General features: G+C 39.1%; 1 protein-coding gene across 1 annotated transcript in view; it reads right to left on the bottom strand.

The window, feature by feature from the left end:
• Window positions 1-13,005, bottom strand: part of LOC137268460 (methylenetetrahydrofolate reductase (NADPH)-like) — a 29,457-nt gene extending 16,452 nt beyond the window's left edge. Inside the window, exons 1-5 of the mRNA XM_067803026.1 lie at window positions 12,959-13,005; window positions 10,407-10,660; window positions 4,795-5,036; window positions 3,890-4,006; window positions 596-789 (exon numbers count right to left, since the gene is read on the bottom strand). Coding sequence (XP_067659127.1) covers window positions 596-789; window positions 3,890-4,006; window positions 4,795-5,036; window positions 10,407-10,648 — 795 coding nt within the window. The 5' untranslated portion in view covers window positions 10,649-10,660; window positions 12,959-13,005. The remainder of the gene's footprint in view (window positions 1-595; window positions 790-3,889; window positions 4,007-4,794; window positions 5,037-10,406; window positions 10,661-12,958) is intronic.
• Between the last annotated feature and the right edge of the window lie 560 nt (window positions 13,006-13,565).

Below are 13,565 nucleotides of genomic sequence, written 5' to 3'. Positions count from 1 at the left end.
ATACAGTGGACACTGATTCAGCATTTAGCAGACCACCACAATAAATATCAACCTGAATCAACATTTCTGTAGTAGATAAACATTATGAGTAGTGTTGATCATCACTCACAAAATGCAGATTGGTCATCAGAGCTCAGAAATTACCAGTGATTGATTTTGATAGTAAACTAACCACAAACCTCATGTAGGTAATAACAGGTAATAACAGGACACAATAACAACATTGTGCACATAAACAGGCACCGAGCATACTTTCTGTTGACATATGCATGCATGTATGTTGTTTACACTGCAGTTGTAAGTCCAAAAACTGCATCAGTTCTTATGTCTTACGTTAACGAGCATAACTATAAGAAACATACCTTCCCAAGTTGATTTGAGGTTTCAGTTTTTAAGAATATCGTTTACTCACACATCAATAATCACTGACGGAAGCAAGATAGATTGACAGATTACTAGATGAATTGTTCCACCATTAATCATAATTAGTTGAGGTGGGTTTGATGTTGATCGTAACAATAATCAGAATCACAGTGAGTCTTGGACTAAGCAGAAAGACAGATCAAGCAATAGATTCTCAAGTATCTTGACAAACCTGGATGGGAAGAATTCCGGGCAGGATTGGACAGCTGATGCCGATTTCACGACAGTCTTTGAAAAACTTAAGGAATGTTTCAGCTTTGAAGAAGAGTTGTGTGATAATAAAATCAGCTCCGGCGTCAACCTTCTCCTTTAGATAGCGAAGATCATCCTTGTAGGATGTACACTCTGGATGTCCCTGTGGGTAGCCTGGAGACAGGACATACAACTGTACAGAGGGTCGTTGCTAGGAAACTGTCAGCACACAGCCAGCATCAACACTGGGACCTGATACACCAGGCTTACATACCAAGTTAATAGCAGCCTCAGGTACTTACTATATCACATGTACTGGTGAAAACATATAAAACCACAGCAGCCAATTCAGCTGATGTTAGACTAAACTGGTCTTTAATCACCCAGCAATTTGGTGGTCTGTACATTGTATCGTGATCGACAAGTATAAAATAAATGTGTGTGTGTTGATACACATCATAGTTACAGAGTGGACAGCAACATGAGTTGGACCTGCAATACATATCACTCTAATCCCTACATCAAATTTACTTAGTAGAAGGATATTTTGCTTCGGTATTATGTTAGTGGTGTATTCCCAAAGTTCAAAAATGCTAGTTAGTACCATGAATCAGATAAGGACACATCAGGAAGATGAGAACACACCAGAAAGATGAGAACAAATCAGGAAGATAAGGACACACCAGAAAGGTGAGGACACATCAGGAAGATAAGGAAACACCAGAAAGATAAGGACACAAGGACACACCAGAAAGATAAGGACACATCAGGAAGATAAGGACATACCAGGCAGATAAGAAAAAGTCAGGAAGATAAGAACACATCAGACAGATAAGGACACATCAGGAAGATAAGGACACATCAGGAAGATACGGACACATCTGGAAAATTGATATTTTGTACTTATCCTGACTCATGCTTACAATGCTTATCTCCTCCCTCTATGTAAAGATAGTGGAACACTTGAAATCTTATGTAGTTCCCTCCTTATTGAAGTGGACATACAATACACTTACCCATCAGAAGTCTCCATTTTCCACCATTATGGTCACATTACCAGCCATGCACTGTACTCTCTGAATCTCATAAGCCTGACACGAGAATTACAGTGAGTTCAGAATGCCTGAAAGAGGTGGTCTGGAGGGGCTTGACACCACGAGTCAGGATAACTATAAAGTATCAACTTCATACAAAATTTCATATTTTTCCTCATCCTGACTCATGATTATTATGCTTGCAGAATCCGACGGAAATATCAGTGGTTCAGGCCAAGATAGTTTCTGCCATATAAGTACGTCCAGTACTTCCCCACTTTTGGGAACTATAACGGTATCCAGTTGAACGTATCTTCTCTTGAAGCATTCAGCGTGATATATAGATCAGCTACCTTCCTGCTATTGTCTAATCCAAATGTATGTCAAGATTTCCAATCAAGGCCAGTCATGACCCTTCTTTGTGTACAAATATCTCAATTACGAGTAAAGGGTCACTCATGCTAGCCTGTTCCAGACATGCGTATGGACTCTCGACCATTATACTAATCAGAGTGTCTTGGTCTCAACAAGTCACCTGATAAAAGGGTGAGTGAAACAACAAGTGACCCAAAGAGGTGAATGCCAGCGACATCCTCCATGGTGATGTCCCGTTAGTGGTGACTGGCAATCACTGTATTCAATTTCCCAAAACACACCTCCATTATGGTTGAGCAGTTTCCATACAGAGCGAGTGTCGATGCCAAGGCTCTCACTTCATGTGGATGGGAGACTCATGGAGGCTCAAGTCCTGCTGCTTTGTAGGTTCTCAATGTAACGGCTCTCATCCATACTGAGATAGTGTAGCAGGATACTTCCATAGGTGTCTCAGTAGATACTGGGATGAATAGGTGCTTGTAACGTTTTCTCCTTGTCTAAGTACGTTGGAGAGATATTTTCAGAACTCTGACTGGGCATAATGATAAATTGTGTGTATCATGTGGCCTGAGGACTTTAGATAATGCTGGGATGTGAATGTCTGGTTGTCCAGGGAGCTGATTTTTAAATCCCTTCTTAGATGTACGATCTCATGATGACTGGAGTCGAATCGTGTGCGATTTAAGTCCAGAGCATGTATTTCTGTGGCAATAATTCAAGTGATGTCTGGTTTAGTGGCTTGTAGACATCACTTGTGAGATGTTGTAGTATGACATTCAAGACCCAACCTAAGCTGGAGCCTTAAATCTGTGTTGTTGATCTTCCAGCTTGAACGAGAGCAGTAAATAGTTCAGGTACTTTAGTCAGCATGATCTCAGTTTTCATGGTGATCACAGAGCTGAGTGTCATGTATGTTGAGAGTTTTCAGTCGTCTGGTGTGTCGTAGATGACATAAGTAGTCCGAGTTGAGGATGTGTGGATTCATTGCCATAAAGCCTTTCTTTCTGGCATATGTTTCAAACCGCATCCATTTATTGTCAAATAATGTGCGGTTAAATCTAGGTAGAGCTAGGGTGACTGCTTTTGTCGCTGATGGTGAATATCCTTGATGTTGCAAGCAGGCTTTGACACGATCCATATGTGAAGTTGGAACGATGTAGGATTGCTGTATGTCTGTTTGGTTATGCCAATGGATGAGTTGGTTCTTCTACTCTGGTAGTTGCAGAGTTGGTTGTCCTAGTTCCTTGATGAGTACTGAGAACCAATCTACATGCGGATCAACTGCTGATAGCTGTAATTTACACTGACAGCACGATTTCATCAACTTAGACCTAGTTCAAGTTGATGAACAAACATGTCCAAAACACAAGACATTTTACAAATTCTACATAAAGACAGTAATTATAGTCCAAAAACCAAATACGATATAATTTTGATCCTAGGACTGAAATTAAAGCAAAAACTTATCACAGCATCGGGGCCCAAATGTGCCTGCAACCAACCTGGTTGCTCAATGAAGAAGTGACAAGCATGGCTGGTCATGTGATCGTATTGACAGGAAAGGGAGGCTGACGATGAGTGAGTGTATTGTATATCCACTTCAGTTAAAAAGGCAACTTCAAGGAATTTCAAGTGTTCCATTATCTTCGCACAAAGAGAGGAGATAAGCATAATAAGCAGGAGTCAGGATAAGGATATATTATCATTTTCAAGAGTGCCTGTCCAGGAAACAGGTAACATTTCAAAGCCCAATCTTGCTGAACACAAAGCTGGAATGAACTTGTAATATGCTTTAGGAACTTTTAACTGTCTCATTAAAATTGGAAATTCAGAACAAACACAAAGTCAATGTGAAACCAGCCTACCTGCAACACAGACAACAAAATGATCCCCATATTCCTGCTTGATCAGGCGAACAAGGTCAACAGCGTAGTTCAGCCCTCCTTCCACTGGTTGCCAGTTGTCCTCTTCTGTAGGGGGGTCTGAAATAGTGGAGCATATGCTCATTATGATGTAGCTGTCATCACAGTTTCACAACTGACTTGTTTATCCTCAACAACTGACATCAACAAGGAAAATCGCTTTGGTGAGATTTCTTATTTCTATCAACTCTCATTGACAGAAGTTTTAAACACATTCACAAACCTAAAAAAGTTGTAAACTTTATTGACTTATGAGGTGTTATATACGGCACTTTTGTGGTTTGACTAAAAAAGTCCTGTGACTAAGAAGCTATTAGCCCCTTTACATGATGCCTGTTTGTAGCCCTTTTTTGTAACAGGGTGACATGATATTCACAAGCTCACCATGAAGGACATTTTTTCACAATCTACCTTTCCCATTATGAAATGACCGGATGCTATATAATATTCAAATCTAATATCTGCAGAGTGAAACTAAGACATTTATACAGCGCCTATTATCGCTTGGCTAGTTGCCCACTTGATGCTGTAATCAGAATCGGATTATTATTACCCACGATAACCCAAGCTGCCCAGCAGAAGGTTATAGTCACATGACTTTATTAACTGGGTACTCATTTTCTGCTGGGTAAACAGAGGCAATTTGAACTAAATTGCTTGCTTAAGGTAAGAGTACATGTATTACATGTGTTTCTTATTGGACAGGACCAAAGCCCTAGCAACGCTATGAAGTCAAGCTGCCAAACACAGCCACCCATCCAAGGACTCTCCAAGCTCAATGTTGCTCAACTTCAACTGATTCATGACCTGAGCTCTTACAGGGCCACACACCACCAGCAACAGTTTACCTCCCCTCAAGGCCAGGATGTTCCTGATGCCAAGGTCCTTGGCCTTCTGAAGGTTTGACTTGATGGTGTCGATGGTCATGTTGCAGCACGTCATGTGGAGCATGGTCTCGATACCGCAGTAGTTGAGCATGGTGCCGGCCATGCAGGTGGAGCTGGTGGGCTTCTCCGTGTTAGACGGGTCCCCGGCCGGGTGCCAGGTGATGTCACAGAACAGTGGCTTGCCTTGACCCATTCTCTCAAACCTAAAACCATGGTAACTATGTTACATCGTCTCATCATAGCAGGGCTGGGGACATGATATTACTTACAAACATGCTAATAGTACTGTGTTTTTTATGTAACACAGCAAAATTCTAGCTATATAGCAATGGTGTGTAAACAATTAAGTTTGGACCAAACAATTCAGTGATTGACAACATGAGCATCTATCTACACAGTTGGGATATAAGACAACATGCATCAACCAAGTTGGCGAAACTGGAACATCCAATCCTGTTTGTCGCCTCTATTGTCGCAAGCCAATTCAAACCTGGGCTTTATTTCACGAAGTTATCGTAGCGCTACAACGTCTTTCAGTGTAAAATGGAGTTACGACAGTTGCAGTGCTACAGTAGCTTTCTGTAACTGGGCCCTTGATCTGAAGAGGTCACTACCACTACCACTACTATTGACAATAGCAGTAACAGTAATGAGCACTACCAGTGCTACTACTATTGACACCATAAGTAACAGTAATGATCACCACCAGTACCAGTACTACTCCTATTGACAATAGCAGTAACAGTAATGAGCACTACCACTACTATTGACACCAGAAGTGACAGTAATGATCACTACCTGTACTACTACTATTGACACCAGTAGCAACAGTAATGATTACCACCAGTACTACTACTATTGACACCAGTAGCAACAGTAATGATTACCACCAGTACCACCTCTATTGACACCAGAAGTAACAGTAATGATCACCACCAGCACTACTACTATTCACACCAGTAGTAACAGTAATGATCACCACCAGTACTACTACTGACACCAGTAGTAACAGTAATGATCACTACCAGTACTACTACTACTGACACCAGAAGTAACAGTAATGATCACTACCTGTACTACTACTACTGACACCAGAAGTAACAGTAATGATCACTACTGGTATCACTACTATTCACACCAGTAGTAACAGTAATGATCACTACCAGTACTACTACTATTGACACCAGTAGTAACAGTAATGATCACAACCTGTACTACTACTATTGACAAAAGCAGTAACAGTAATGATCACTACTGGTATCACTACTATTCACACCAGTAGTAACAGTAATGATCACTACCAGGACTACTACTATTGACACCAGTAGTAACAGTAATGATCACTACCAGGACTACTACTATTGACACCAGTAGTAACAGTAATGATCACTACCAGGACTACTACTATTGACACCAGTAGTAACAGTAATGATCACTACCAGGACTACTACTATTGACACCAGTAGTAACAGTAATGATCACTACCAGGACTACTACTATTGACACCAGTAGTAACAGTAATGATAACTACCAGGACTACTACTATTGACACCAGTAGTAACAGTAATGATCACTACCAGGACTACTACTATTGACACCAGTAGTAACAGTAATGATCACTACCAGGACTACTACTATTGACACCAGTAGTAACAGTAATGATCACAACCTGTACTACTACTATTGACACCAGTAGTAACAGTAATGATCACTACCAGGACTACTACTATTGACACCAGAAGTAACAGTAATGATCACTACCAGGACTACTACTATTGACACCAGTAGTAACAGTAATGATCACTACCAGGACTACTACTATTGACACCAGTAGTAACAGTAATGATCACTACCAGGACTACTACTATTGACACCAGTAGTAACAGTAATGATCACTACCAGGACTACTACTATTGACACCAGTAGTAACAGTAATGATCACTACCAGGACTACTACTATTGACACCAGTAGTAACAGTAATGATAACTACCAGGACTACTACTATTGACACCAGTAGTAACAGTAATGATCACTACCAGGACTACTACTATTGACACCAGTAGTAACAGTAATGATCACTACCAGGACTACTACTATTGACACCAGTAGTAACAGTAATGATCACAACCTGTACTACTACTATTGACACCAGTAGTAACAGTAATGATCACTACCAGGACTACTACTATTGACACCAGTAGTAACAGTAATGATCACTACCAGGACTACTACTATTGACACCAGTAGTAACAGTAATGATCACTACCAGGACTACTACTATTGACACCAGTAGTAACAGTAATGATCACTACCAGGACTACTACTATTGACACCAGTAGTAACAGTAATGATAACTACCAGGACTACTACTATTGACACCAGTAGTAACAGTAATGAGCACTCCCAGTACCACTACTATTGACACAAGAAGTAACAGTAATAATCACCACCAGTACTACTACTGTTGACAATAGCAGTAACAGTAATGAGCACTACTTGTACCACTACTGCTGACACCAGAAGTAACAGTAATGATCACTACCTGTACCACTACTATTTACAATAGAAGTAACAGTAATAATCACCACCAGTACTACTACTGTTGACAATAGCAGTAACAGTAATAATCACTACCAGTACTACTCCTATTGACAATAGCAGTAACAGTAATGAGCACTACCACTACTATTGACACAAGAAGTAACAGTAATAATCACCACCAGTACTACTACTGTTGACAATAGCAGTAACAGTAATGAGCACTACTTGTACCACTACTGCTGACACCAGAAGTAACAGTAATGATCACTACCTGTACCACTACTATTTACAATAGAAGTAACAGTAATAATCACCACCAGTACTACTACTGTTGACAATAGCAGTAACAGTAATAATCACTACCAGTACTACTCCTATTGACAATAGCAGTAACAGTAATGAGCACTACCACTACTATTGACACCAGAAGTGACAGTAATGATCACTACCTGTACTACTACTATTGACACCAGTAGCAACAGTAATGATTACCACCAGTACTACTACTATTGACACCAGTAGCAACAGTAATGATTACCACCAGTACCACCTCTATTGACACAAGAAGGAACAGTAATGATCACCACCAGTACTACTACTATTCACACCAGTAGTAACAGTAATGATCACCACCAGTACTACTACTATTGACACCAGTAGTAACAGTAATGATCACTACCAGGACTACTACTATTGACACCAGTAGTAACAGTAATGATCACTACCAGGACTACTACTATTGACACCAGTAGTAACAGTAATGATAACTACCAGGACTACTACTATTGACACCAGTAGTAACAGTAATGAGCACTCCCAGTACCACTACTATTGACACAAGAAGTAACAGTAATAATCACCACCAGTACTACTACTGTTGACAATAGCAGTAACAGTAATGAGCACTACTTGTACCACTACTGCTGACACCAGAAGTAACAGTAATGATCACTACCTGTACCACTACTATTTACAATAGCAGTAACAGTAATAATCACCACCAGTACTACTACTGTTGACAATAGCAGTAACAGTAATGAGCACTACCAATACTACTACTGTTGACAATAGTAGTAACAGTAATAATCACTACCAGTACTACTACTATTGACAATAGCAGTAACAGTAATGAGCACTTTAAATATACAAGGCAAACCAGTATTCACAGTTTTTTACAATCTCCATAAGTGTTTTTCAAAATGGTGCTAACAAAATACACATTTGAGACCCCATAAGAATGTAAAGATTATAAATATCAGTATATGATAGCTCGACACGGTAACTGTAACGTCACAAACTGAACTTGCACAACATACTTACAAGTTTCAATATCTGAACTGTTTCACAAAAGAAAATGTTTCATGAAAGTGTGAAAGTTGGGACTGGGTTTTCGCTAGGGAATATCCTTGTAACTCACTATTCTTCAGAACTAAAGCACCTCAGCTGTATTTCTGGAGGGGAATGGAGAGTTACATTGGACAACTGTTCTGTACATGTCCATGCAGTACGTCATAATGTCACAGTCAAATATATTCCACTTTCACCAGACTAAGGAGGACAGAAACTCCACATATCTGAGTGTGATACCAACATTCTGGATATCCAAGGACCTCTTCAAACAAGGTGTAATTTGGGACAGCATGGATTCCTTTCATAATGGCTACTGATAGTATAAAACAGATTTTATTGAATATTTTATTTTTCATTGTTATTTTGAAACTGACAGAAGGACAAGTGCTCCCCATCTTTAGTTTTCTCTATACTCTCAGAAAAACTGTATAGAACAATGAATTTATGCAGTTGCAAATACTTATATTTAAAATGCTTAGATTAAAACTCCTGTCTCTCATCAGATTTAATTTTAGATTTTAGAATTGATAAAATACTAATTAATAAAAATCCCATAATTTTGTATGTTATCCAGCTGTAGATTATTTTAATGGCAGACTTATACAAATTCATTGACCGAAAAAAAATATATGTGGAGATCTGCGCTGTCACAACAGAACATGCATTATATTTGGGAATGGCAAAGGCATAATATTTATTAATATGCAAAGGGAAACCACTCCTATCTTGCGTAAAAAGTAAGATTAGTTGCCCTTGAGTTATTGAAAAGGTCATGGCCACTGCTAATTGCATGCAGACACCTTTTGCTACTATCTTTTCCTCGAGTATCACAAAGGTATGGTGTTAATACTTTTTCCAACACTGAATTGGGTGATATCGACTGGGTAATGATTTTGTTCACTACTGCAAATAACAATATTTCTGATGTCAAATCATACAATTTTATGCAACACAAAAGCAATCCCCAAACGTAAAGCTAATTACTTGTGTGAAACTGACACCAACTTCAACCCCATCTTGCTACTAACTACAATGATCTTAGCTCCTTACAATTGGTTCCGACCAAATGGCTACTCTATCGCCTCTTTCTTTCCATACTGGAGTTTACAGTCATGTTTTTGAGCCAAAGAAGGACATACACACCACATCTCCCAATAAACAAAGTAACCAAGTCCTAGATTTAGTGCCTGTCAGTATGAAAATTATTACCATTTGTAGTCAAATCAATAACTTTCATAATAGCATGATGGTTATTTGTGGTGAAATCGTCATCAGTCAAGTAAATTCAGGTTGGGATTTGTGACTGAATTGTGCTGTCTGGTTCAAGTGAGAGCACACCATACTATTCCTATTGTTATCAGATCAGAGACACATTCACATAAAGTATCAATGTATTTTGTAAAGCACTTTTGGAGAATGATAAAGTCTTATTTCCTGCAACTTCCGTGGCTCCAGATAACTTGTTGAGCCGCTGTTTTATCAGTTCACCAGGTTGTAACGGCTACCAGTTGTTGGTCTAGATGACCTTCTTATAAATAGAAATGAGCCTTGGGTTAAGTGTTTATTATTCTGAAAGAAATATGAGAACATCTAAAGTAGGGTTAATTTTCAAGTGTGCGTGAAGACTATAATTTAAGACTTATAATACCGGAGTGAAAAAGTATATAGCTATGAAAATCACCTTCCAATAAGATTAACTGCTCCATTGGCTGTCCTTGGTGGGAAGTACTCAAGTGAGAAAAAGTGATCTCCAGACGTGATCCTGCGATTGATGCGGTCAATCAGTCTGTGGTAGCGGGGGGTCCAGTGAAGAGGGGTCTGGCACCGTGAGGACCCCGGAGACACTCCTCCTTCCGAGGATGCAGAGGAAGAGCTATCAGACTGATTGTTTGCATTGGGACACAGCTTGTCTATCTCAGGCATGACGCAGTTGAACTGAAAATACAGAACACAGACAATCACGATAGCTTCTAGTCTACACTGAAAATATAATGGAAATTGTGATGGAAGCAAGCAACTGTAAAGAAACTGAACAGGAACCACAGTAAGATGAATGAGGGAGTTAAGGTTTTATGGTGCTTTCAGCAACATTCCAGCAATAGCATGGTAGTGGACACCAGACATGTGCTTCACACTATAAAACCCAGGTCTTCTACATGACCACTGAATGCTTTAACAACTAGGCTACCCCACCACCCGTCTGTTTCTTGTGTTTGAAACTGGAAGATAAATCCTGCCAGTATTGGTATCATCTGCGTGATAAAAACTTGGAGCAGTTCTTTACAGGGCAAATTTCACAACAACAGCTTTGTGCATGCTTACATAACATAGCAACATGCTCCTTGAATGGGAAATATTTCTGAGATGTTTGTTATCTTATCACGAGGAAGACCATAGCCTGCCTATTGACCCGACAACACACTGAAACAGTGATGCTTGTACAGAAATGTATGATTGTGCTCTTGGGCACCCACAAAGACACTTACACTAACACAGACAACAAGGTGTGCAACGGGGCAATCACATATGGCAAGCCATGTCAAAAGGCATGTCTGGATATGCTCTAAGGCACTCACACGGATGTCTAGGTGTCCCAAAAGGCAGCAGTGAAGAAGCATACATGCCTAGAAATGCCTTGGGTGCCACAGATACCTACAGTGAGTGAGTGACTAGTTTTACATCAATTTCGGCAATAATATTATGGTGGGGGCCACAAGTAAAAGGTTTCACACACTGCACCCATGTAGGCAATCGTCAGTTGCCTAGAAGTAACCCAGGACAACTATACAGAAGTGCCCCTGGGCATAAAAATCAATGCCATGGTGTCTTTTGGAATACAAGTGGTCAGCAAACAGGAAACCTGTTGCCTTCATGCCTTGCTCATTTCACTATGCTCACCATGAGCTTGATAGTAAGTGACTGGAATTTTTTGTTATTCTCATGTACATTTTAAGAATCTTATTGTGTATAAAGCATGGTTGCACAACCATTGTAAATGATTGCATTTTGAATGTTTCCTGTTTCACCTGCCCTTCTGGGTAAAATAAATGGATAAGTGGCTCTTTTGAAGAATTTATTTGCATAAAAAAACACCATGAAAATACAGTTAACAAAGGTCAAAAAAAAACTGCAATATTTTTAAACTGACCATTTAAATTGAACTTTTAACTAACAGGGTATGAAGCAATACAAACATGTTTCCAAAAGAAAATGACATACACAGTGTGTACTGAATCTGATTACAATAATTTGAATTTTCCCAGCATTTCTTTCACAGAATACAGAGATTGCTGGGACTTTGCCAGTTACTGACAGCAATTAATCCTAAAGCAGTTGCCACATGTATTTGTGAGATTTTGTTTAATGCTAAACATAAATATATCTGAAAACCTTTCTGAATAACTGTATGGTCAGACAGATTTTATTTACTTTAAAGGTTAAAACGTGTCAAATGTGTGATTTAAAGCATATGTTAACATCGTTTATTTACATTATTACCGTTTTGCCAGAAGTGACACATATACATCTATACATACAAAGCATCTATTTTTGTCTCATACATAAACTGAAATTGGAGAGTGTCATTGCTAATCATTGAATGGTGTGAAATGAGCATTTGGAGTTAAGTATTATTTATAACAAGCAAAGTGAAATACATGACCAAGACATTTATTATCTATCATATCACTGTCATTTATTTTTAATCAAAGTCATGACTGAACACTGCATTTCCTTATAATCAGAAACAATCATAGTAATACACTGTGTACAGGATAATAGATCATAACGTATAGTTTTACAACAGACTTGAACACGTGTATTTGATAGATCAGCTGATCTGACAGCTAACTGAATGGTTTGACAGCTAAAATGGTTTGACATTTCCGATGTTTCACCACATTCGTTTGCATTCATTTCAGTTACAACGCGCTTATAATAATTTCATTTCTGTATGTCGGATAACAAGGAACAGTCTATTAAATTTTCAAAGCATCCTTTGTTTATAAAACATTAAAAGACATGTCCACTGAATCCCATAGTCAATACAAACTTACAAAGTCGGAAATAATGCTAACGCTACAAAACCACGATCTCTGCGCGTGAGAGGTTAATTTTCCAAGGACAAATGATCGTTCGTCTAACGAATAAAATTAAATGCACTTGTACATCCTGCACAATTATAGCCATAGAAAACGTAGAAATTCATTGCGACAAGAATCCAGCGTCACCTACCGATTGACAACTAACGAAGAGGTAGATTGCTAGAGCTTCACCGTATTTATGCTATCAGTAACCAATCAAACTTGAGCATTATAGGTCAACCTTGCGGACAATCTGTGTACTAAGGGGAGATTACTGGGAACACTAGACGGTGTCCAATGAAGAGATCAGACAGTCAGAGATTGACAGCTTGGGTCAAGTAAACCTTTATAGTAAACTGTTAATGGTAGTAGGTCGCGTGTAAATTTCCGTCACTGACAATGCCGATGGTAAATTCACTGTGTTTTACTCTACTGGTGAGGATTTTGCGGTATTTCTAATACACTGGTTTAAAGAAACAACTGACAGTGTTTGACTGTGTAAGACATTTTTTTTATTCACACCGGGTGTTGATGAAACCGGTCTATATTGCTATTATAAGAACGTTCAGGTATATATTAAAATAACTGACACTTATCACAAAACGGTGACGAATAAAACAAATCGTACATTCTTATTCTTATTTGATATTTGCATCAGTGGCAATATCCGCCCGTGATGATCCTGGTAAAACTGATCTTCGACAGCCAATTCTTGTCGCTAACGGCGACTGACGGGACAAGGTATATGACCCGTCATC

This window comes from Haliotis asinina, chromosome 16 (assembly GCF_037392515.1).
Source record: "Haliotis asinina isolate JCU_RB_2024 chromosome 16, JCU_Hal_asi_v2, whole genome shotgun sequence".
In the NCBI taxonomy this organism is placed as follows: domain Eukaryota; kingdom Metazoa; phylum Mollusca; class Gastropoda; order Lepetellida; family Haliotidae; genus Haliotis; species Haliotis asinina.
The sequence above is the reverse complement of the archived record's forward strand: the minus strand, read 5'-3'. Positions and strand labels throughout refer to the sequence as shown.